This window comes from Bacillus rossius, chromosome 1 (genome assembly GCF_032445375.1).
Source record: "Bacillus rossius redtenbacheri isolate Brsri chromosome 1, Brsri_v3, whole genome shotgun sequence".
Lineage (NCBI taxonomy): Eukaryota > Metazoa > Arthropoda > Insecta > Phasmatodea > Bacillidae > Bacillus > Bacillus rossius.
This window is the reverse complement of record NC_086330.1, coordinates 345,390,140-345,416,391: the sequence shown is the minus strand read 5'-3', so window position 1 is coordinate 345,416,391 and position 26,252 is coordinate 345,390,140. Positions and strand designations below refer to the sequence as shown.

The window sequence follows — 26,252 nt, the reverse complement described above, 5'->3', positions numbered from 1 at the left end:
GGTAATGGATAAGTACACATAAAAGGGTGTAGACAGACAGCAGTTGGCTGACTACGTAAAAAACCATAAGGGTGAACGTAAGGACGTGAGGGACTCGTTCTTTCACTAAAGGCTGCATTGGCGATTATGTAAGACCGTTCGAAAAATTAAAAAAAAAAAGGGGGGGGGGGAAGTGTTTGTCTGTAAAGTCGATTTACGGACGATAACTTTTCGTGATAACGTCATAAGAAAACATTGATGAGTAGTAAGTGAATGTATTTTCTGGCACAGGATTCAGGATGTGGTTGTGGTGTCGGTGTCCGTCATCTTGGATTGTGACGTCACAGCGGCCAATTTTGAATCAAAATTCCTCAAAAATAACTCAAAATTTCCCGTTTTCGAGGGAAAAATTCCCTTTTTCGAGGGAAAAAATCCCGTTTCGAGGGAAAATTAGGATTTCGAAAAACCTCAAAAGTCTTTTGCCTTAGAAAGAACACAAATTCCTAAAATAGGCTTAAGAATCCTTGTCTACAGCCTCCGATAAGCCTCATAGGATTATGACGTCACCGTTGCAATTTCCGTTACGGTCGCCATCTTGAAAATCTGTAATTGTTATGTTAGAAAAACGGGAAAATTTTTAAATATCATTAAAAAATTATTTAATCGAATTAAACAATAAAAATCTTAAAAAACCACTGTTGCACTTATAGTTACGTTCGCCATCTTGGATTATATAAATGTTGCATGTTTCGTTACGGCCGCCATCTTGGTTGAGTACTATGTCATCGTTACACTTTATGTTACAACCGTCATATTGGATCCTATTAATGTTGCATGTTTGTTTACGGCCGACATCTTGAAAATTTTTATTTACTATCCGATTTTAATGAAAAAAATTCCAAAATTCATCAAAAAATTAACTTATTAAAACTCTGTTTGATTAGATCGATTTCCGTCCTTGGTTCTAATCCGCAAGAGCAAAAAAATCTACAGATCCTTCCTCCACAGAAACCACATACAGACTGACCTACCACCAATACCAAGGTATATATAATGTCAACTGGTATGACGTCATGCCCACCATCTTGTCTTCGTTCGCTAGAGGCCACCATATTGTTTTTGCCTGCTTGAGTGTAATCTTGTCATGTTAGTATAATTTTCTGTTCACCATACCTGTAACCTCAACTGTTGACATTGGACTTTGACCTTGACCTTGATCTTGAAATTTGACCTTGACCTTGAACCTTGACCTTGAACTTTGACCTTGAATGTTGACCTTGAACTTATACCTTGACCTTGAACTTTGACCTTAACCTTGAACTTTGACTTTGAAATTTGACCTAGACCTTGCAATTTGACCTTGACATTGAACTTTGACCTTGACCTTGAAGTCCATCATGGATCCGTCATTTTATGTTCAGTGCATGCTACCAGGAGCTACCACCTGCTAGTGGTCATTGCCACCATCATGTTTTCGTCTGCTGGAGGACACCATCTTGTGTGTACTCGTCTTACCATCATGCTAGTTTTATTCTAACCTGCTACAGTGCAGTAACCATTTATTATTACTGAGGTGCCCACCATCTTGAAATCCGGCCGCCATCTTGAAATCATGTAATTATATAGCTATAAATGCGGGAAAAATACCAAAAGTATCCGAAAAAATCAATTATTAATTTACAAATTGAATCGATGGATACCTGTCCACGGTTCGATTCTTGACCAGTGACAGTTGTAACTAATTATTAAATAAATTAGATTCTGTTTTCCATTACCTTACGCGGAGTTTATTAATCATTCACTCTACGAAAAACAACTCAAGTCAATATACCTGACCAACGAATTGATTCAGTGCCGATTAGCCTATTATGAAAGACTAATTTTTCAATAATCTGAATAACCTATAAGCCGTTTATGTACATAGCCACACATATAGAACAATTGTCTTCAGTCCATGAGACGGAGTCATGTCATTATCAGACGTATAGTAGGCTAGTCATTTCAGGACCGCATAACCTTCTTCGTTAGCTAATTATATTCAATAAATCCATCATGACATTTTTTATACATACTAAAGAACCAAGTGACCTTGAAAAATATTTTAGTAACACCAAGAGGTTTTAAACTAGTAAATATTCAATCACTACGCGCAATCAACAAAAAGGAAGCACCGACAACGAAAAGGCAGCACCGCCAACGAAAAGGCAGCACATTTGGAAGCACCGACATCGAAAAGGCAGTACCGCCAACGAAAAGGCAGCACCGCCAACGAAAAGGCAGCACATTTGAGAGCACCGACAACTAAACGGCAGCACCGCCAACATAAAGGCAGCACATTTGTAAGCACTGACAACGAAAAGGCAGCACCGCCAACGAAAACGCAGCTCATTTGGAAACACCGACAACGAAAAGGCAGCAACGCCACCGAAAAGGCAGCACCGCCAACGAAAAGGCAGCACATATAGAGCACCGCCATCGAAAAGGCGGCACATTTGGAAGCACTGACAACTAAAAGACAGCACCGCCAACGCAAAGGCAGCACTTTGGAAGCACCGACAACTAAAAGGCAGCACCGCCAACGAAAAGGCAGCACATTTGGAAGCACTGACAACGAAAAGGCAGCACCGCCAACGAAAACGCAGCTCATTTGGAAGCACCGACAACGAAAAGGCAGCACCATCAACGAAAAGGCAGCACATTTTTCATTGGCTCCAATATTCATTGCCTTCAATATTCGATGCCTCCAATATTCATGGGCTCCAATATCAATTGGTTCCAATAACTCCAAATGCTCCAACAGTCTTTGGCCTCCTATAGTCATTGGCTCCAATTGTCATTGGCTACAATATTCATTGGCTCCAATATTCATTGGCTCCAATATTCATTGGCTCCAATATTCATTGTCTCCAATATTCATGGGCTCCAATATCAATTGGTTCCAATTGCTCCAAATGCTCCAACAGTCTTTTGGCTCTTATAGTCATTGGCTCCAATAGTCATTGGCTACAATATTCATTGGCTCCAATATTCATTGACTCCAATATCCATTGGCTCCAAAATTCATTGTCTCCAATATTCATGGGCTCCAATATCAATTGGCTCCAATTGCTCCAAATGCTCCAAATGCTCCAACAGGCTCCAAAAAACTCCATCAGTCTTTTGGTTCCAACAGTCTTTTGGCTCCTATAGTCATTGGCTCAAATAGTCATTGGCTACAATATTCGTTGTCTTCAATATTCATTGGCTCCAATATTCATTGGCTCCAATATTCATTGGCTCCAATATTCATTGGCTCAAATATTCATTTGCTCCAACAGTCTTTTGGCTCCAAATATATTTGGTTAGAATTCTTCGAGTCTAAGAGACTATGAGTCCACATGGCTACGATTCTAAAATGATCTAGCTGGTTATGAGTTATACATGGCTTGCTAGGCTACAGAGCTACGAAGCTTCTAGTACACAAGTTTACGTGACTGCGAGGATACAGGACTACAAGTCTGCATGAGTACTTGACTACGAAGCTACTCGTCTACAAGGCTCGAGTTGCCGCATCTGTCTTCGTCGGAATTTTCTCTTTTGCTCCAACTGCTCAATCAGCATTATGTTATAAGATTACAAGGTTGCTTGCTTACGTAGCTTCAAGTCTACGAGGCTCCAATGCATCATGACTACGAGACTACGAGCCATGAGGTTACGAGTCTATGCGATTGCGAGTCTTCAAGGATACATGATCGCGAGGCTATAGGACTACGAAGCTTCCAGAACGCATGGTTACGAGACTACGAGGCTAAAATTCTACGAGGTCCCAAGACATCATGTCTACGAGACTACGAGCCATGAGGTTATGAGACTACGTGACTACGAATCTTCAAGTTTACGAGACTGCGAGGCTACAGAGCTACGAAGCTTCTAGAACACAAGTTTACGTGACTGCGTGGATACAGGAATACAAGTTTGCATGAGTTCTTGACTACGAAGCTACTCGTCTACAAGGCTCCAATTGCCACATCTGTCTTCGACGGAATTTTCTCTTTTGCTACATCTGCACCATCAGCATTATGTTATAAGATTAAAAGGCTACTTGCTTACGTAGCTTCAAGTCTACGAGGCTACTTGGATATGTAGCTACAATTCTACGAGGTCCCAAGACTTCATGACTACGCGACTTCGAGCCATGTGGTTACGAGATTACGTGACTACGAATCTTCAAGTTTACGAGTCTGCGAGGTTACAGAGCTACGAAGCTTCTAGAACACAAGTTTACGTGACTGCGTGGATACAGGAATACAAGTTTGCATGAGTTCTTGACTACGAAGCTACTCGTCTACAAGGCTCCAATTGCCACATCTGTCTTCGACGGAATTTTCTCTTTTGCTACATCTGCACCATCAGCATTATGTTATAAGATTACAAGGCTACTTGCTTACGTAGCTTCAAGTCTACGAGGCTCCAATGCATCATGACTTCGAGACCCCGAGCCATGAGGTTACGAGTTTATGCGATTGCAAGTCTTCAAGGTTACGTGATCGCGAGGCTATAGGACTACGAAGCTTCCAGAACGCATGGTTACGAGACTGCATGACTAATTGGCCGCGTGGCTACGAAACTTCATGTCTCTAACCGGCTAAAATAGTACTATTCAGTGATGAGAGTTAATTACAGGGAAAAAATATTTAAAAATAAAAATTAATTAATAAAAAATTTAAAATAAAATAAAAAATACATAAACAGATTCTGCTAGCTTGTAAACTTATCATTGTTGAGCAAAGATAGAGTTCTAGTACAAGCCAGAATTTTATGCATTTTATATTTTATTTTAATTTTTTTATTAATTAATTTTTATTTTTAAATATTTTTTTCTCTGTAATTATATGATATCAAATAAAACGTGTGTCGTTTTTCTCCGTGTGATTCTGATTATTCTTGTCAATATTATGGTGGTTTTCTCCGTGTGCTCCTGATTATTCTTATTAATATTTTGATGGTTAATCCGTGTGCTTGCGGTCATTCCTGCGGTTTCGGTCAAAGATCAAGGTCACACCCATTCAAGATGGCCGCCGTGACATCGCAATCGAAGATGGCGGAACGTGAGTACTCTGAGAAGCACTAGCAGGAAGGACGAACTTCCTTCTCCTTGGAGACTATCGAAGCCATCCTTCTTATGCGAACGACAGTGAGCATCCCGCATCCCGCATAAAAGAAATAAATATTATTTACCTGCAAGCAACACGTGACGTCATCTGATGTTGAAAAGCGGAACTACTTGCAGCAAGTACCTTTGCATGAGATAAATTAACGCTCACCACTGAATAGTACTATTGTAGTCGGTTAGAGACATGAAGTTTCGTAGCCACGCGGCCAATTAGTCATGCAGTCTCGTAACCATGCGTTCTGGAAGCTTCGTAGTCCTATAGCCTCGCGATCACGTAACCTTGAAGACTCGCAATCGCATAGACTCGTAACCTCATGGCTCGTAGTCTCGTAGTCATGATGCATTGGAGCCTCGTAGACTTGAAGCTACGTAAGCAAGCAGCCTTGTAATCTTATAACATAATGCTGATGGAGCAGTTGGAGCAAAAGAGAAAATACCGACGAAGACAGATGCGGCAACTCCAGCCTTGTAGACGAGTAGCTTCGTAGTCAAGTACTCATGCAGACTTGTAGTCCTGTATCCTCGCAGTCACGTAAACTTGTGTACTAGAAGCTTCGTAGCTCTGTAGCCTCTCAAGCCATGGATAACTCATAACCAGCTAGATCATTTTAGACTCGTAGCCATGTGGACTCATAGTCTCTTAGACTCGAAGAATTCTAGCCAAATATATTTGGAGCCAAAAGACTTTTGGAACCAAACGACTGTTGGAGCAAATGAATATTTGAGCCAATGAATATTGGAGCCAATGAATATTAGAGCCAATGAATATTGGAGCCAATGAATATTGAAGCCAATGAATATTGGAGCCAATGAATATTGGAGCCAATGAATATTGGAGCCAATGATTATTGGAGCCAATGAATATTGGAGACAATGATTATTGTAGTCAATGACTATTGGAGCCAATAACTATAGGAGCCAAAAGACTGTTGGAACCAAAAGACTGATGGAGCCTTTTGGAGCCTGTTGGAACATTTGGAGCAATTGGAGCCAATTGATATTGGAGCCCATGAATATTGGAGACAATGAATATTGGAGCCAATGGATATTGGAGCCAATGAATATTGGAGCCAATGAATATTGTAGCCAATGACTATTGGAGCCAATGACTATAGGAGCCAAAAGACTGTTGGAGCATTTGGAGCAATTAGAACCAATTGATATTGGAGCCCATGAATATTGGAGACAATGAATATTGGAGCCAATGAATATTGGAGCCAATGATTATTGGAGCCAATGAATATTGTAGACAATGACAATTGGAGCCAATGACTATAGGAGTCCAAAGACTGTTGGAGCATTTGGAGCAATTGGAACCAATTGATATTGGAGCCCATGAATATTGGATGCAATATATTGGAGCCAATGAATATTGGAGTCAATGACAAATGTGCTGCCTTTTCGTTGATAGTGCTGCCTTTTCGTTGGCGGTGCTTCCAAATGTGCTGCCTTTTCGATGTCGGTGCTTCCAAATGAGCTGCCTATTCGTTGGCGGTGCTGCCTTTTCGTTGTCGGTGCTTCCAAACGAGCTGCCTTTTCGTTGGCGGTGCTGCCTTTTCGTTGTCGGTGCTTCCAAATGTGCTGCCTTTTCGTTGGCGGTGCTGCCTTTTAGTTGTCGGTGCTTCCAATTGTGCTGCCTTTGCGTTGGCGGTGCTGTCTTTTAGTTGTCGGTGCTTCCAAATGAGCTGCCTTTATGTTGGCGGTGCTGCCTTTTAGTTGTCGGTGCTTCCAAATGTGCTGCATTTTCGTTGGCGGTGCTGCCTTTTAGTTGTCGGTGCTTCCAAATGTGCCGCCTTTTCGATGGCGGTGCTTCCAAATGTGCTGCCTTTTCGTTGGCGGTGCTGCCTTTTCGTTTTCGGTGCTTGCAAATGTGCTGCCTTTTCGATGTCGGTGCTTCCATATGTGCTGCCTTTTCGTTGGCGGTGCTGCCTTTTCGTTGTCGGTGCTTCCAAATGTGCTGCCTTTTCGTTGTCGGTGCTTCCTTTTTGTTGATTGCGCGTAGTGATTGAATATTTACTAGTTTAAAACGTCTTGGTGTCAATATAATAGTTTTCAAGGTCACTTGGTCTTTAGTATGTATAAAAAATGTCATGATGGATTTATTGAATATAATTAGCTAACGACGAAGGTTATGCGGTCCTGAAATGACTAGCCTACTATACGTCTGATAATGACATGACTCGGTCTCATGGACTGAAGACAATTGTTCTATATGTGTGGCTTTGTACATAAACGGCTTATAGGTTATTCAGATTATTGAAAAATTAGACTTTCATAATAGGCTAATCGGCACTGAATCAATTCGTTGGTCAGGTATATTGACTTGAGTTGTTTTTCATAGAGTGAATGATTAATAAACTCCGCGAAAGGTAATGGAAAACAGAATCTAATTTATTTTATAATTAGTTTAACTGTCACTGGTGTAGAATCTAACCGTGTACAGGAATCCATCGATTCAATTTGTAAATTAATAATTGATTTTTTCGGAGAGTTTTGGAATTTTTCCCGCATTTCTAGCTAAATAATTACATGATTTCAAGATGGCGGCCGAATTTCAAGATGGCGGGCACCTCAGTAATAATAAATGATAACTGCACTGTAGCAGGTTAGAATAAAACTAGCATGATGGTAAGACGAGTACACACAAGATGGTGTCCTCCAGCAGACGAAAACATGATGGTGGCAATGACCACTAGCATGTGGTAGCTCCTGGTAGCATGTACTGAACATAAAATGACGGATCCATGATGGACGTCAAGGTCAAGGTCAAATTTCTAGGTCAAGTTCAAATTTCAAGGTCAATGTCAAATTGCAAGGTCAAGGTCATATTTTAAAGTCAAGGTCATATTTCAAAGTCAAGGTCATATTTCAAAGTCAAGGTAAAAGTTCAATGTCAAGGTCAAGGTTCAAGGTCAAATTTCAAGGTCAAGGTAAAAGTTCAAGATCAAGGTCAAATTTCAAGGTCAAGGTCAAAGTCCAATGTCAACAGTTGAGGTTACAGGTATGGTGAACAGAAAATTATACTGACATGACACCAGCACACTCTAGCAGGCAAAAACAAGATGGTGGCCTCTAGCGAACGAAGACAAGATGGTGGGCATGACGTCATACCAGTTGACATTATATATACCTTGGTATTGGTGGTAGGTCAGTCTGTATGTGGTTTCTGTGGAGGAAGGATCTGTAGATTTTTTTGCTCTTGCGGATTAGAACCAAGGACGGAAATCGATCTAATCAAACATAATTTTAATAAGTTAATTTTTTGATGAATTTTGGAATTTTTTCATTAAAATCGGATAGTAGGGAGACCGGGGCTGGTTGTAACAGGGGCAGGTTGTAACAGGGCGAATAGTTCCACGACCAGCCACAAGAGCGTATCACCGTTTCAGCCATCAAGGCACGTTATGATGCCTTCAGTGCGAGTGGTAACACTGTGGCAGTCGGACGATTTCACTGGCGACAAGAAGGAAAAATTTGTTTTTGGACGAGGTAAGTAAATATTGTTTGTTTGACTGACATTCGTATTGTACGTAATGTATAGGGAGTTTAGAAAATGTCTTCGGGGCAAAATAATCTCCTAAGCTTTAGGTTCTGATATGTTTTGTTGGCATTGGAAACAAATACAAACTATATGGTAAAATTAAATGTTTTCTATAATGATGTCACATGGGGTAGGTTGTAACAGCGAAATTAATCTGTTACAACCTGCCCCACGTACTGTTACAACCTACCCCGTGACCACGTTTACCTAATTTATTGTTCCTTTTAAGTCTTTTATGAAAGAAAAAAATACATTTTAAACGGTTTTATCTTGTAGATGTAATTAATAACTTCCAGTCAAATTTTAATTTCAGATGCGTAACTACAAAAGAAAAACCGACAAAGGAAAATATTCTATTGACATGTTGGAGAAAGCAGCTGAAGTTGTAAGAGAAGGAAGATCTGTTAGGCATGCTGCGAAAACGTACAACATCTGCCATGTGACACTTGGGAGGTACATAAAAAAGAAAAACAAACGTAAGTTGCATTCATTAATGAATTTTCTTAATTACATCTGCTTGATTTCTAACATAAATACGTCTCAACAATGGGTTGTAAACGTTTTTTATTGTATTAGTACAAAAATATGGTTTTGCGTAGTTAAGATTTTCTTATGTGAAAACAGGAGCAAAATTAACATAGGCCTGTATGGTTTTTCTATTGTTTCAGGTTTAAATGCAGTCGATATTAATTTTCGAGAGGAGTGGAAACCTTTGGCTGGTTATTATGGGAACAGACAGGTATTTACACCTTTGCAAGAGATCGCTCTTGTTTCCTACATAAAAACATGTTCTGACATATATTTTGGACTCACTCCACGTGATGTACGTCATCTTGCATTCTTATGTGGGAAGAAGTATAATGTTCCCATGCCAAACACATGGAGTGACAAAGAACTAGCAGGTGCAGATTGGCTCTCTTCCTTTTTAAAGCGCCACCCAGACCTTTCCATTCGGACTCCAGAGGCAACTAGTTTGGGAAGGGCTTCTAGTTTTAATCGTGCCAACGTTTCCAAATTTTTTGACAAACTCTCTGAAGTTTATGATCGCCATTCTTTCACAGCTAATGACATTTGGAATGTAGATGAGACCGGGGTCACTACTGTCCAGAATCCTTCAAAAATCGTAGCAAGAAAGGGGGTAAAACAAATTGGAGCAATGACATCATCTGAACGAGGGCAGTTAGTTACTCTAACTGTAGCAGTAAATGCTGCTGGAAATGCTATCCCTCCTATGTTTATTTTTCCTAGGGTAAGGTATTATGATCACTTCATCAGAGATGGTCCAACTGGATGTATAGGTGCTGCAAATAAGTCTGGCTGGACTACGGAGGTAGAGTTCTTGCTTTTTCTTAAGCATTTTGTTTCTTGTATTCGTTCGAGCCCAGAGAAACCTATCCTCCTCCTTCTAGACAATCATCAGTCGCATTTAGCTCCTGACTGTTTAGATTTTGCCAAAGAAAATGGCATTGTAATGCTATCGTTCCCACCTCACTGCACTCATCGCCTTCAGCCACTTGATCGAAGTGTTTTTGCCCCACTCAAAAAACAGATCAATACGGCAATGGATGCATGGTTGAGGAACAACAAAACACCAGAGAGCACAGTTAAGCCTATGTCAATCTATGATATTCCCTCAATCTTAAAGATAGCTTTTCCCACTGCCACAACGCCAAGAAATATCCAACAAGGATTTGAGAAATGTGGAATACATCTTTATAATAGGGAAATATTTCAGGATGCCGATTTCGCTCCTTCGTTTGTGACAGACAGGCCTGATCCAGACTTAGCACCAAGTTGTTCACACGATGTGTCCAGGGATTCACAAGGAACACCAGTTCAATCATTTTCTAACTGTTCCCACACACCAGAGAAGTTTTCTCCAGAAGTGGTTCTACCTCTTCCTAAAGTCGCTCCAAGGAAAAGGAAAGGAGGAAGAAAGACCAGGAAAAGTGCCATTTTGACGGATACTCCAGAGAAGAAAGCCATTGAAGAAGAATTTGCGAAACGAGGAACACCAGGCTTGATTAAGATAAAAGGGAATGTATCACAAACGCGCATGCCTGCAAAATCCACGCTCAAACGTTCTCTAAAACGAAGATCAGCAGAGTGCAGCTCATCAGAGGAAGAAAGCGAGTGCTTTTGTTTAGTGTGTTTGGAATCATTCTCTACAAGCAAACCAGGAGAGGAGTGGGTTCGTTGTCTAAACTGCCAGTTATGGTCGCATTTTTCTTGTGCAAAAAAATCTAAAATGTATATTTGTCATAATTGCCAATCAGATGAAATCTCTGAGTGAGGACCACTGTTCATTTAATATTTGACAAACTGAAGTTAAACAAGTGAAAAAATAATAATTTTTGTTGAAATATATTGTATAAGTAGTAATTTTTTATAAGTAATCCCAGTAAAAATTATATTTTACCTTGTAGTAATGTTGTTACAACCTACCCCAATGTGTGTTACAACCAGCCCCGCCTCGGGGCAGGTTGTAACACTTTACACCTCCGAGGTTTTAGATTTGTACATAAAAATATGCTAGAGGAAAATTTATGTAAAAATTGTTTTGTAAAAGTAGAATAACTACTGAATAAGTTAGCTCAGTCAGAAGTGCCGTTTATGTTATCCATGATCAGATAAAAAATAAAATAGCGAAACTGTTACAACCAGCCCCGGTCTCCCTATATAAAAATTTTCAAGATGTCGGCCGTAACCAAACATGCAACATTAATAGAATCCAATATGACGGTTGTAACATAAAGTGTAACGATGACATAGTACTCAACCAAGATGGCGGCCGTAACGAAACATGCAACATTTATATAATCCAAGATGGCGAACGTAACTATAAGTGCAACAGTGGTTTTTTAAGATTTTTATTGTTTAATTCGATTAAATAATTTTTTAATGATTTTTAAAAATTTTCCCGATTTTATAACATACAAATTACAGATTTTCAAGATGGCGACCGTAACGGAAGTTTCAACGGTGACGTCATAATCCTAAGAGGCTTTCCGGAGGCTGTAGACAAGGATTCTTAAGCCTATTTTAGGAATTTGTGTTCTTTCTAAGGCAAACGAGTTTTGAGGTTTTTCGAAATCCTAATTTTCCCTCGAAAACACGAAATTTTCCCACGAAAACGGGAAATTTTGAGTCATTTTGGAGGAATTTTGAGTAAAAAATGGCCGCTGTGACGTCACGATCCAAGATGGCGGACACCGACACCACAACCACATCCTGAATCCTGTGCCAGAAAATACATTCACGTACTACTTTGATGAAAAATTGCATACTTTTTAATTTTCAAATATTATCTACAGTTTTTGCAAATTTAATTTAAATAATTTATTTAAATATAATCACAAACAATTAGATATAGAAATAAACTGAAATCAAATCAATGTCAATAAATTGTTAATTTGAAATGACGAGATTGGACAAATAAACAATTTTTTTTGAAGTGCTGCTTTTAAATCCCGCCTTAACCTGTTTGATATTATAGAAGATTTTCTCGCACGGTGGTTGGCCGGTTCTTGCAAAATCGGCTCAGGTGGAACGTGACAATGAGTCAGGTTTTTTTCGTGCGTGCATCCGGCGTTCATCGATTTATAAGACGTTATCACGTCAAAAAAAAAAAGCTGACAAGCTTTAAGATTTTAAAGAATCCTTTGGACTGAAAGGCTCTTTAAGGAGGTATTCGGAAACAGTAAAAGAGAAGAACCCACTGAGCATCGACATTTATGTGGCTCTAATTTGCTCGCTTATAATAAATTTTGTTTTATCAAACATTTATTGAATTAAAAATCATGGTTTAGTAACCGTATGTAGTAAATGGCGGGCCACCAACTTGCAAATTATAAAATATTGATGCATAGGTCCCCTTAACATGCACTCACTGAAGCAGAAATCAAGCCAGCCATTTGAACAACTCACCTGCCGTGCAGAAAATAATGGCACTTATAAACAGTCTGTGCACCTTCATCGTAGGTAATCTGAAACAGAAACATCGCATATGAACACATTTTTAATGGCCAAAAATAATAATATCAAAACATTCAAGACTATCTAAAAATATATTCAGGAGAAGGGGGAGGAGTAACTTTATACTTAATTGCTCACCAGAAATATCTGGTCTAGTGTTACTTAAGATATTTTTTTTTTCCTGCGAATAGCTGAAAAACAATATATCTATGTACCCAGAAATCTTCATACTTCTGCTCACGTTTTTTCCCCGTATTAGTTATCTCGAAACTACTCTAACTTATTTCTCGGTAAAAATTAGTGATGTGTCGGCTCTACTTTTCTCCTAATTTGGTTTCGGTTCTTAAAAATCAGTCCACGGTAACCACCACACAATTTCCTGTCACAGCAAAGATACAATATGTCCTGCTAGGTGGCATCTTTAATTTTTTTTAATATGACTTAGCACCACAGTTTACCACAAACTGACCACAAACCGCGTCACGTCTCACTACATAGGTACAGCAGCACAGTACCTACATCTTGTGGTGTAGCAATATGTATCTAGTAATATATATTGCTACGAGTAGAGAAAACGGGTTCGTAAGGATAACCCAATTAATTTTATACAATTTCATTTACTACTTGTATTTAAATTACTAATTAAATCACCACACATAATGTCTGTTCAAAAATCACTCACACAAATGTTGTTCATTAATCACTAAATATCTGTCAAGTCCACAGTTCACAGTCCAACTGGAAACACGGACAGATTTTTTAGTCAGTCCAATCTTTGATGCAGTGCGTTGGAGTTGTTTGGAGTTGTAAGTAGATCAGCCTGTATGTGTGAATGAACAAATGGTTCCATTCAGAGGAAAGCTTGAGACAAAGCAGTATTTCCGAGGAAAACCAAATCCTTGGGGGTTCAAGATCCTTTGTGGTAAAAGTGGTCTGAGCTATGACTTTGTGTTGTATCTAGGAGGTAGCTAGACCAACAGCAACTAAAGGAGTTTGGTTACTGTGCAACAATTGTGATACATTTGTCAGCACGTCTTGTGAAAGAACATCACCTTCTCTTCTGTGATAATTATTTCATGATATACAGTCTTCTGGAAAAAAACTAAAGCTACAGAAGATACACACTGCTAGAACTGTTCGCATTGGCAGTTTTGGTATACTATCATTCAAAACGGACAAAGAATGTGTGAAGAAAGAGCGAAGCTTTTGTGAAGTGCTGGTTAGTCGGATGGATCATTAGTTCTGGTGAAGTGGAGTGAAAACCGCACTGTTCACTTAGCCTCCAATTTTGTTGGAATTGGTACAACTGATGAAGTGAACAGATGGGACAAGGCTAAGAAAAATTATATTAAAATAAGGTGTCCGGAAGTAGTAAAAATGTACAATGAAAGCATGGATGGTGTCGACAAATCCGATATGCTTATTTTGTTGTACAGAGTATACTTGAAAAAAAGTATGTTTTTTAATGCTATAGATATGACCATAGAAAATTCTTGGTTTAAGTAAAAGAATGGCAATCAAGACAAGAAACATGACAAACTTCTTGGATCTTCTACAATTCAAGCTGAGGTTGGGTGAGACACTTGTGAAGCAGCAATACAAGAAGTTCAGACTAATCTGACTGACCAAATGTCCTAATATTATGACAAAAAAGAGGCAACATATTGCAAAAACTTAACTGCAGAGGAAAATCACATGTATATTGTGTCATGCAATGTCCACTTATGTTTTGTAAAAGGCAGAAATTGTTTCAAGGACTTACACAGAAAATAAGAATAGAATGATCGCATTTTCTTTCAAAAGTGACTATTTGATAAAATATGTCAAACATAAACTGTTACTTGTAGTGAGTTATCGTGTCATCTGTAACACTTGAGAAGAAATGTCCATTTCAATGGACATGAAAAAAAAGTCATAATTTTATTAATCAACACTGTCAGTAATTTTTTATTACCGTGATTATTGCATTTCTTTGAAGAATTTCGCATAATAATAAAAAAGTTAAATAGTGAAAGGGAAAATAATGTGACTTTTGAAGAAACCGTGATTTTACTTACTTAATATAATTACTTTTTACTCATACAGCATTTTAATGTTGAGAAAAGCCCTTAAAAATTATATTTAAAACAAATATGTTCAAATCAACAAATGTCATACCGCCAGGTTGGAGTTTTTTTTAATCGTGCTCGTTAAAAGGATTGCTGTGTTTAGCATATGCTTATCTAATATGTATATTAAAAATAAATAACTATTGAATAATGTGTCGCGACTAAATGTAAATGAATCAAGAGACCTCGGTAAAGGTTTATGTTTAAATAGCAACATTTCTGTTAATTTTTGTGTGACCATATATGTTTGAATGAATCAGTTGATTCTTGAAGGCATTAATTAATGGTACATTCATATTTACGTAATTGCAGTGTTTGTAGCTACCACTTCAAATAAAGCCAATTTGTGTTATTGCATTAGATGGACATTTATTTAATTTGATTTCGCGATTTTACGAGTCAAAGGTTGTTATGTATTGTGAAGCAACTTGGTTAACTTAACATTGTTCTAGAACACAAACGAACACCACCTTCCGTCTCTAATAAAATCTTATAAAAATCCTTAATTTTAATGTTATGAATATCAAGATACTAAAATAAAAATTAGACGATGTTTATTAAAACGTATAAATGTATTAAAGAGACCAAGATCCTGAAACCGAAGCATTCTAAAGCTATCTATATCCGCGTATGTTCCGAATGAAACTAAATTTCTTTGATTTTATTCTGTGTGGTTAGTAGTGTGAGAATAGTGACCGATTTTAGAGGAAAAAAATTTAAGTAATTATGTTTAACCTGGGAGTGAAATCTCTGTTTACTTCTACATTCCTGCTGAGACCTGCACGGAAGTAGGGCAGAAACGAGACGGGTGAGAAGGCCTCGCGTACCGCCACCAGGCACAGAGGGTCTTCAAGTGGGGGGTTTCATTATAGACGTGTCAGCACACCCTGAGCTGCGGTATTCATCTTCATAATGCACACGAAGACAAACACAAGAAGCTAGAATGTTGGAGGCAAGTATGCCGGAGCCTTTTCAATAATGTCGACACAAAAGATAAAAAAAAAGACAAAAATTGTAATTAATAAGTGAATCATTACATATACACTCAAAAGGTAAAGAACGAAATATTGATTTTAAAAAAACACGAGCGAGTCTTTCAGTACTCGCCAGAGATGTTTAATATCTTACCTCGATAACGAGAAAATTCATGTGTTATCATGTTACAAAATACTCTTGAAATACGAAACTCGGACATGAAATTTAAAATAATGCCGAGTGTGACAAGTATACGCAAATCGTGTTTCAACTACATTTCTGAACGCGAGTCACACGTAGTTTCTGCACCCGCCGCTGGAATTCGCTGCCGGACCAGCTACGTCTACTATTGAATCATTCCATTTGCAGAGCGAAATTTAACTAACCTACATAATGAAACGGCGCCGACAAACGCGAAAAATACTTTTAAAAAAAACAATAAAACCCGGCTTTCGACCTGATTTTTGACAAGGAATTTTATTAAATGTTATATTATGTTAAATTTCACTAAACAGTTAATATTATACAGTTTACCTTTGTCTTTGTGAAGTTTATTTCGCACCATCCTCCACAGATTGCAGTACCCGTGGTTACACATTTCCGTTCCATGCGACTTTCGTTCCATTCACACGAAATTTACTCCTACCAAATGCCGTATACCGACAGCTAAGATGTTACACATCAGAAATATTATAATTCATTAAAAAAAACTTAAGCGCACTCATATTTTATAGCACTCCCTCCACGCGTGTGGGTTCTAGCACCCGCGTGGCAGTGGCCAAACTCACCGAACACAACCAAAGAATGGGACAATACACAACCATCCGCGACCTGGTTTCGTGAGCCGTTGCCCAACGAGCGTGTGGCGTCATCACATATCCTGCACGATAACTAACTACACCGCGTACATCGGACCGTGGTGAGAACACACACCTATGGTAGAAGTCCTCTACACGGGCATAGATACTGTTACGACACTAGTTGCAGGCAACAGAAGTAACTACGCGCATATGAAATTAAAAGTAGCCACTGGCAGTTTTCACGCACTGTTAACTTTAGAATTTTACATGAACGCAAAACGTTTTGTCAATATTGGCGCGCTCGTTATAAACCTCTTTTAAAAAAAATCGTACCTAATGGTTATTAACTATTTGTGAGGATTACATTTCCAACTGCAGTTACATTATCTTTACGACCTTCCTTAAAGAAAACTCTAAGTAATAACGAGTTAATAACGTATAGTTTGTTGTATGATTTATTAGTAATATAACTATAGTTACTGATATAGTCGACAAATTTGCTGGGTGGGTACAATAGCTTAGAGGATTTGTATTATTTTTGATGTACTCTTCGACGAATAATTTTTTTTTTTAATTTTAAGTTTTACATCTAATGACCAAGTAACAGACACATGATGTTAGTTTCAGTATTCGATGAAAATTAAACACAGGTACCGACTCAAGTCCTAAACGAAACACTTTTCAATTTATTTTAACAGTGCCAACATCACAGTTAATGAAACCTTAAAAAAAAAAAAAAAACTGCTACTAATATATTTTGTCGATATGTAGACTCAACCCTAAAAAAAGTTGTGGTAACAATACAATTTTTTTTACACAGAGTCCAGGAAGAGGTTTACTGGTGACAGCAAATTTTTGATGGGATCTATACTGACGAAATGATTTCGTGGCTGTCACGGAACTGTTATTCCCCTGAAAGCAATGCTGGGAGAAAAAAGGCGCGCCTGGCTTACCTCGGTCGTTGCTACCGGCGACAACTGCGGCGGCGGCGCTCGGCGGACATTTACCGCGAGACATCGCGTGACGCGTCAGCGTGCTCCAACTCGATGGCATCAACCACGCGCGACCTCGGGGGCCGCACACACTAGAAAATAAAATGAACTTAAAAGAATAATGAAATTAGCGAGACCACAGAAGCGCCACACAAAAAAGGACCCCGATGGACCGGACCTCGTATAATTGCATGCTTCCCCTCGTTAGAGCAGGCAATTGTCGAGTGAGCGCGAGAATGGGTCGATCGTATCAGTTCATTGCCGGCCGTTTCCTAGCGTTTAACACGTCGGGAATCATGGATGAAATCCCCACTGGATCGACCTGTAAGACGGCTCGAATAAGGCATGCCGAAACGCCGGGCACTCCCCAGTGGCGGATGCGGCAGCGTCGAATTTTGGGGAGGGCGTATGCGTCCAATTCAAAAGTTTTTACTTCACAATAAAACAAATTTCATGTGAAACTTAATAACGAGACAATTCACAAATACCCTGAATAAACAATATGACAAATGCCGTGGCTGAAGACCTACAAATGTTGTATTAAATATTATGTTAAAATTAAAGTTACAATTACTATTCAAGATGAAGACTGTCAGTGTTTTCTTTGAACTTCCCCGTAAAAATATTTAAGATGGTTTTAAAATTAAGGTGGTGTGAACAAGCGTAACTACGAATTAAGTAAGGGGAAACACCGGCGTTCACAGAACATGGTGCCCTTAAGGGGCTATCACACTTCTATGACGCAACATCCCTTGTGGGAAGAAAAGGAAGTGAGGCACATTGCACGAGAACACACGGAAATTAAAGAATAATTAACAACAGATAGCCGCTTACCACAACACTGGTTACTTCCCTTCCTTGTCGACATAGTTGTCTCTTCGACTCGAGGTGGGGTGGGGAACCGGGCTTTCCTGCCGCGGGAGGTACGACGTCAATACTATAATGTTTACCTTTGTCTTTGTGAACTTTCGTTCACGCCATCCGCCGCAGACGTGGTTGTTAAACATTTCCGGGCCTTGATTTCCGTCGCATTCACAAAATTACTCCTACCGAATGCCGTACACTGAGAGAAAATATGTTACACATAAAAAAAAATGTATATCATAACACGGCTTGAAATTACTTACGGACCACTCGACCCATCCATTAAAATTGTTCGCTTGTATGGATACGCATCATGCGAGCTTTTCTAAAGTGTACACCAATCAATATTTCCACAACAGTTGCTGATATATGAGACATGGCTCAGTGATTTCAATGCACCAGACTAGCTAATCATGCATGAATAATTATTTTGTTGTCAAAGTCTGAATGTTCCTTGCAGCGACAGTTACAAAGTCTCACATCATCTGGAACACAGTGTTGGTGCTATCTTATTTCAAGCTCATGGCCTCGTTCAGCTACGTATGTAGTTACCCAACAGTTATGAAGCAGTCACAGCAGGCTGACGCATTGGGAGTGTTGTCTACAGATGTCAGTCGCCTGCCCTAAGTTACTGCTTCAACAAACTCCATCACATTTACGGTACGTTAGCTGCTGGTGCTTAACATCATTCATTTCTTCTTTACAAATTCTTTCCAATGACTAAAAAAAAAGTGTGTGTCTTTCAGTACTCGTCACAGATGTGCAACATCTAACCTCAGTAACAAGCAATTTCATGTGTTCTCATGTTGCAAATGCACTTATACCGGTAATACGAAACTCGGACACAAAATTCAAACTGTTTTCAACTACATTTTTGGACGCGAATCACATGTAGTTTCAGTGCCCGCGGCTAGAATTTGCTGCTGGGACAGCTGCAGCTACCTCAACTATTGAATAAGTCAATTTGCAGACCGAATTTAATAACTCTGCTCCGATTAAAGCGAAATATATATATATATATATATATATATAAATACTAAACCTTGATTTTCACAAGGAATTTTATTAAAATACTGCTCATCTTGTCAAAATTAATTTAACAGTTTCCCTTTGGCTTTGTGAACTTTGTTTCTCGCAATCGGCCACAGATGGCAGCACCGTGGTTAGACATTTCTATTCCCTGTGACTATTCCATTCATGAAATTGCTCCTAACAAATGCAGTATACCAAGAGCTACAATGTTAGGAATAGCAGTTATGAGGCAAAATCATTTACTTTTAGGCTCTTATGTGCTACCATTAAGCAAAAAATTCATTTTTATATTTTATGCATTGCAGAAATATTGAGCATGTCCACTTTAGACAGGTCATCCAGAATACTGAAGAATTTCTGAATAAATAATTAATTACCATACTTCAGAAAAGCTCAGATAAAACACAGAGAAGCGAGTGCTCTAAGTTTCAGGCTATCAATAGTGCATGAAGCAGTGGCGTAGCCAGGATTTGTGTATGGGGGGTGTTAAGAAGCATGCCCCCCCCCCCCCCCGTATTAAAGTGGGGGGTCTGGGGGTTCTCCCCCGGGAAAATTTGGATTTTAAGGTGCAAAATAGTGCTATTTTAGCAGTTTTCAGTACTTAAATTTAAATATTGTAATGGTAAAATTTTTATTAATTTTAATATGAAATTTGTTTGAGTGATGAATAAGAAGTTAATTAAAGATTTGGTGCTAAGGGGGGGGGGGGGGGTTGAACCCCCTAACACCCCCCTCCCCCCCCCCCGGCTACGCCCCTGGCATGAAGTACCACTATATAAAAAAAGTACTGTAAACTAGTGTGAATAGGCACAGTTTTTGGTTGTTTCTGCAAGTAACTTTTTAATGTAATATTTTTGTTCTTGGGCGATATATTTTCTTTGTGTCACTAACATTAAGCTATACATACCCCGTTAAAAATTTTTTCTACCCACAGTTATTTGCAAAAATGTTATTTTTTTTGTAGGTGTCCCTATTTACTCCAAGGTAGGGGTGAATAGGGACGTCAGTTCATCTTTAATGGTAGTCCCTGTTTTCTAACTGCTGGAGTGTAAAGGGGCATTATTTAAAAAAAAAAGTTTCATTTAGACCAAATAATGATAATAATTCTTTACTTTTGAAGTGTATTATTTTTTTGTAACAAATGAAGGCTCTCTAGAAATGTTTACAATATTGTGCTATTTACAAACAAAGCTTTACAACATAGATCAAATCACATAAAAAATGTTTCATTAGTAACACATATCAATAATAGGTAATAAGAATTTTGAAACTGGTATCGATAGTGCACTGAGTTTAAGTTAAGGGCGGATTCGGTGTGAATGAATAACATCCCCTAAGCACTGTTGTTTCATTCAGAACTACAATGTCATTTTTTGAGAATTCATATTCATCTGGCACATTGGGAAAAACAAAAATGCTTGAGCCCTTGGATGATTGTTGCAGAAATGTTCCATTATAATGGCTTTATGCACTAGCCTTCCTATGAAAATCCTAATGCCCCTATCATATGCTAATCTGACTTTTACCCAATGACCTTCTGTTGAATCTTTTTCTCCTTCCTAGCAATTAGTTACCTCACATTCACTAGAGGCAGGCCTATTTGAAACCAATTCTTCATCATGTAGTGACATCTCATGTTCTGATTCAGAATCACTTGAATCAGAGCCCCCTAAATCAGCTACCGTTACACTACGCCCTGCAGGGACATTTAGTTTTTTTTTTGTGCCTCTTGTCATTTCCACATCAGTAGTCCCATATCACATGGTTTTAAGGAATTCTGTTAAACTGTTGTCTACATTATTTTCTTTTTGATCATCAGGATGTTCAGAAGGAAGTTTGTCGAGCAATCTCTTCCGATAGAGAGGGAAAATTCCTGCCTTATCAAATCCAGCCTGGATGTTATGTTCAAGTTCCTTCTCCATCAAATTCTTTGTCTTTTTCAGGAGAGAAGGTAAATATTTCTTATCAAATGGCTTGTATTTCTTCTAGAACTTTTCTCCAGCTCATCTTGTGCAGCCTGAACAGACTGACATCTAAAGGTTGCGTCAGATGTTTCGAGTTTGGAGGAAGGAAAACAAACAAGATTTCATTTTCCTAGCATAATCTGACAACTGTAGGAGATACCTAAGTGTGAGCTTAAGTTGTCACCTAAGAGAAGTTTCTTTCCTTAAGATTATACTTTCTTGGCATTTTAATCACTGAAAAAGAGACATTTCCTATTTTAGGTTTATAAAACAAAAAATAAGACGGAATGAGGTTAGGTTATAATAAATGTAATACAAAATATTATAAATAAATATAAAATGCAGCTATAATACTTTTATAAGTAATGTGTGTAAATAAAATGTGTGTCCCTAATCACTCCATTTTCATGAAGAAATTACAAGTCTAATAAAAAATTAATCAGTCTTTTTTAAAACGTAGGAATCTTAAATATTTTTATGAGTAAATACTTACCAAACAACATTAAAAACAGACATTTACTCCAAGAAAACACAGAAGCTGCCAAAAGCTTGTACCAAACAACATTTGTGATGTTACAATATGGCTGCCAAATGCAATAGGTAATAAATAGGGCTACCAACACAAATAAAAGCTAAAAAATTTAATTAAAATTACTGTTTTATATACACAAACATTTTTAAAACTTATTCCATTATTTCCCAATTTAATACACGTAAGTATGAAGAAAATATTTAATTTTTTTTTTTCCAGTTTTTGTCCCTATTCACCCCAGTTTACGGTATGGCCACCATAGAAGTGAAACATTATAAATAGAAGAAGTGTGAAAAATTACATGTAAAAAGCATAAGATCTCCATTAACAAAAAACATTATTCGCTGATTACTTGCAAGCAGTCACCTATGTAAAAATTTGATTTTTAATGGGTATGTTGATAACCTCCTTAATCTCTTAAAGAAAAAAGTGGAGAATATGTTTTCGTATTATTTTCTGTAAGGAATAACCCAAAGGTCACCATGCTCTTAATATACTTTGTGTGCCTCAACACCAAAGAATATTACTTAGAAGCAAAATGTTTATATTGATGTATTTGAAAAAAAAAAAAAAAAAGTCATTACAAGATATTATAAAATGATTTTAGAGCTATAATCTAATCCTAAATAATTTTAAAGGCATAGTTGTTTACCCTCCTTTTGGTATATAAGATTTAAGGTGGTATATAGGATAATGAAAGGTTGAATTTACAGTGAGCCTTCACATTCCCTCCTTTACCATGCACTAGATCTCAGCTACTACTTCATTTTACTTGTCATAGATTTCAAGTTATTTTGAACCCTATGTCTTGATACTAGAGTTCTGTACAGCTGTCTAGTACTCTTGCCTGCACATTCTTAAACTTTGTATCATTCAAACAATTATACAGGAAAAAAAATTATATCTAAAATAAAATTACTTTACTATAGCAATGTTAGCTATCATGCATTGGCAGATGAGACCTACATTTATCTTGTTCTTAGATGTAATTTTCCATCACTTAATGCACTGATCACAACTTGACATGAATACGTCTTGAGGAAACTGACGTGAACCCTCTCAAATCTGGCTCACAGAACGGTTAGTCAGTCCACATGTGCCGGCTTGTCTTTGAGAGCGCCCGCTACCCACTCCTGTTTAACAGTGACACATGCCAACTGGTTTGCTTAAAACATGGTGCGGTCTAACATTCAAACCTAGTTAAAGTGTGGCGGTGCGACCAAAATTCTGGAAGTTGTTGGCGTCTGAAACAGGAAGCCGAATGACCTCGTTGTCAACAGATGTAAGGTCATTAAAAATGAAACTGGTACATTTAGGGTTGGGCCAATAAAAATTCTTAAAATACCATTAACTCTAGAGTATTCAAAAGATCTGTAGAAGTTGTAAAGGGGTACAAAATAAAATAAATTAATTTTCACTAGTTAGTTTCCTTATAATAACGGATGAAATTACTTCTCACAATAAATGTAGCTATGTTAGTAATACGTTTATTATGAAAGCTACTATCTATCAGGTGTGCCTAAAACTAGTTCAAAAACTGTGTCTCAGTCTCGGAAATTAGTGTTTCTCCTCCATCGTATTCAGTATTTTGTTAAGACTGCAGAAAATGTTGGAAAATCTTTTAGCAATTGTGTGGTGAAAGTGTACATGGTAGTGTGATTCCAGGACTGAAGATACACAGTCTGTATTTTCAGAAAATGAAGGTAATTAGTATTAATAAAAAAATTATAATTTGAAAATTTAAATTTTGGTAAATGTTCACAATGGTAAAATTTAATCCAGACAGTTGGTGTGTGGGTTCTTCACTCAGTAGTTGAGTGTAGAGATTGTGCTCGTATTCCCTGACAAAGTAAAATAAAATAATTACGTAATCCACCAGCTACAACGCACTCTGAATGATTTTTTTTTATTAGCACTTCAGGGAACATCAGTGATAAATAAATGAATTTTTTAAATCCTGAAAATATATTACACTTTTTAATCTTAAAATAAAAAATTTATGATTAATAAATAGTTTTTCAAAACATAATTTTGTGTTGTTTGCTCATATATTATCTTATTCCTACTCTTCAGATATGGATTCAGTTTCGATTCTTTCTTTAAATACATTGACTTATAAATTCATATTTGAGAAAAAAAAAATGATTTGACCCATCACTGGCTACATGTTATACATGCACAGATTATTGTAGTGACCATCACATATACTTATGTGCATCACAGCATTGCAATATCATGCTTTGGAGTACAGAGTTAATATGCCTGATTATTTAAATATTATTTACACTACAGTAGTATATAATTTATACAGTTAGAAACTCTATATGTATATGTATATGTGTACGTGTATATATATGTGTGTATGTATATATACATATATATGTGTATATGTATATGTGTATATATGTATATACACACATACACACACACACACACACACATATATATATATATATATATATATAAAAACATGCTCACAAGCACATACCGGCCACTTCTGAGCATAGGTATAAGTTCTATTGTGTACTTTGGTATGTACATTTTTTAAAATTACTTCCAGTGCTTCCCTCAACACAAAAATCAAACCCAATAAATGACTGCCAGTATTTATTAATGTTACTTAACAGAAGTTCATAAAAGCTGTAAAATTAGTCCATAGCGTTAAGTCAATATACAAACTAATATTTTTTTTATAATCAAAAATAAATCTCACAGCCAACAGAAGTAAATCAGCAGGTCAACACTATTAAAATGTCTTTTCGTTTGACCTGTGCAGGTATTCAAAACCTCAAATACCAAACAAAACAAATGATTTATTATTTCATTTAAATTCGACTTTCAAGGAATCACACATTAAATGACTAATATTCAACGGTATTCGCAGAGCAGTGAACTTGTTACATATCACCCTGTGTAACTCTTTACAGTGAGGCTGGCAGTTACTGTTAAACAATATAAATGTGTTCATTCATAACTTTAATAGTGTACTTCACTTCTACATGTGTACAATGACTGAAGTTCAAACGACAGGACAGTCTGCAATATGTAAATTTTTTTATGAAGTTGAAAACAGCTAACTATAAACAGTTTGCAGCCACTACAAAAAAAAAAAGGGTGCAAGCACTTACGTACACACTTCGGAAGATATACTTCTTTGGCATGATTAGAAAACCAAGTAAGCATCCAGTCTTCGTGCATCAAAATAAAGAAACACCAGGACAGATTTTGTCATTACGTACTAACACAATTTTCTCAGTTGGTATATTATTAGTATATGGAAAACCCAATCACAAAAACTGTGTTCACTGGTTTTAGCATTATGAAAAATTGATATTAGTAGTTGTACCTAACACTTCAATATTAAAAATAGATAGTACTAGCAAATGTTTTTAAAATTATTGCATGATTTATTTTTCATATACTCTGGAAATAAACCACATGCAACAATGCATAACTTGTGTTTGAACACAAGTGAACAAAATCACATGCGGATCAGACAACAATCTATTACAAGTTCTGTTGACTGGTGCATGCACATTTCATTTCATACTGAAATTTCACTTTTCAATACATCTAAAGATGAGGAATTTCAATGTCTTTAAAAATTAAAATTACTATTGGTTGTGATGTAATGTTATTTATAACTATAATAAGTAATAAATATTGCCAATACAAAGCATACCAATATTTTTAAAAATCTGACTTCTACCCATAAAAAAAATGCAAAATAATCAAATAATCCCACTCTTGCTATTTGAATTAAATTTTCATATTCGAGAATATTTTGATATATGTACTTGAATATAAAAGAAACTAAAAGTTTGATATTTGCATAGGCCTAGTACCTGTGAATTGTAACCCCCCCCCCCCCCCCCCCCCACCAATGCTTAAAAATAATCTCGTACATTACAAAAATGACTGTGTGTGACCCCACAGCTTATAGTTATAGTTTATAGTGCAACTAAAATTTACTAGGAACATATTTCCAACAAATAAGAACCAAACAAAAAAAAAACCTACCTCTTATAAAGTGATAAATTAAAACTTTAGCCTAAAAATGATAAATATAGCAATGCAAAAAATAAAAGTTCTTATAGTAAAAATAAAATCTGTTTAACCAATTTGTTTTGTGATTATTAGGCAAAAATATTATACTGTTAACATAATGCACATCTGGATGAATATTAATTTTTTTTTGTCACAATGACTCCTCTGCAAAAAAAATTTTTGTCTGGCTGTATCAGTAACTACAAAGCAATGTTAATAAATAAAAAAATAATGTAAAGAAATATAAAATACGTTCTCAGCTTAAAGCTAAAACTCATGGTAAAATATCAT

At 37.1% G+C, this 26,252-nt stretch overlaps 1 protein-coding gene across 4 annotated transcripts in view; it reads right to left on the bottom strand.

Annotated features, from left to right (window-relative positions):
* Positions 1-23,337, bottom strand: part of LOC134528171 (lipase member H-like) — a 57,625-nt gene extending 34,288 nt beyond the window's left edge. The window contains exons 1-2 of one of the 4 annotated variants that reach the window (XM_063361547.1): positions 21,876-23,337; positions 12,600-12,658 (exon numbers count right to left, since the gene is read on the bottom strand). In XM_063361547.1, coding sequence (XP_063217617.1) covers positions 12,600-12,648 — 49 coding nt within the window. In that variant the 5' untranslated portion in view covers positions 12,649-12,658; positions 21,876-23,337. Of the gene's footprint in view, positions 1-12,599; positions 12,659-16,264; positions 16,538-17,483; positions 17,542-21,875 lie in introns of those variants that run through there. The other 3 variants (XM_063361545.1, XM_063361548.1, XM_063361546.1) reach the window with 3 other exon arrangements.
* Positions 23,338-26,252: the final 2,915 nt, after the last annotated feature.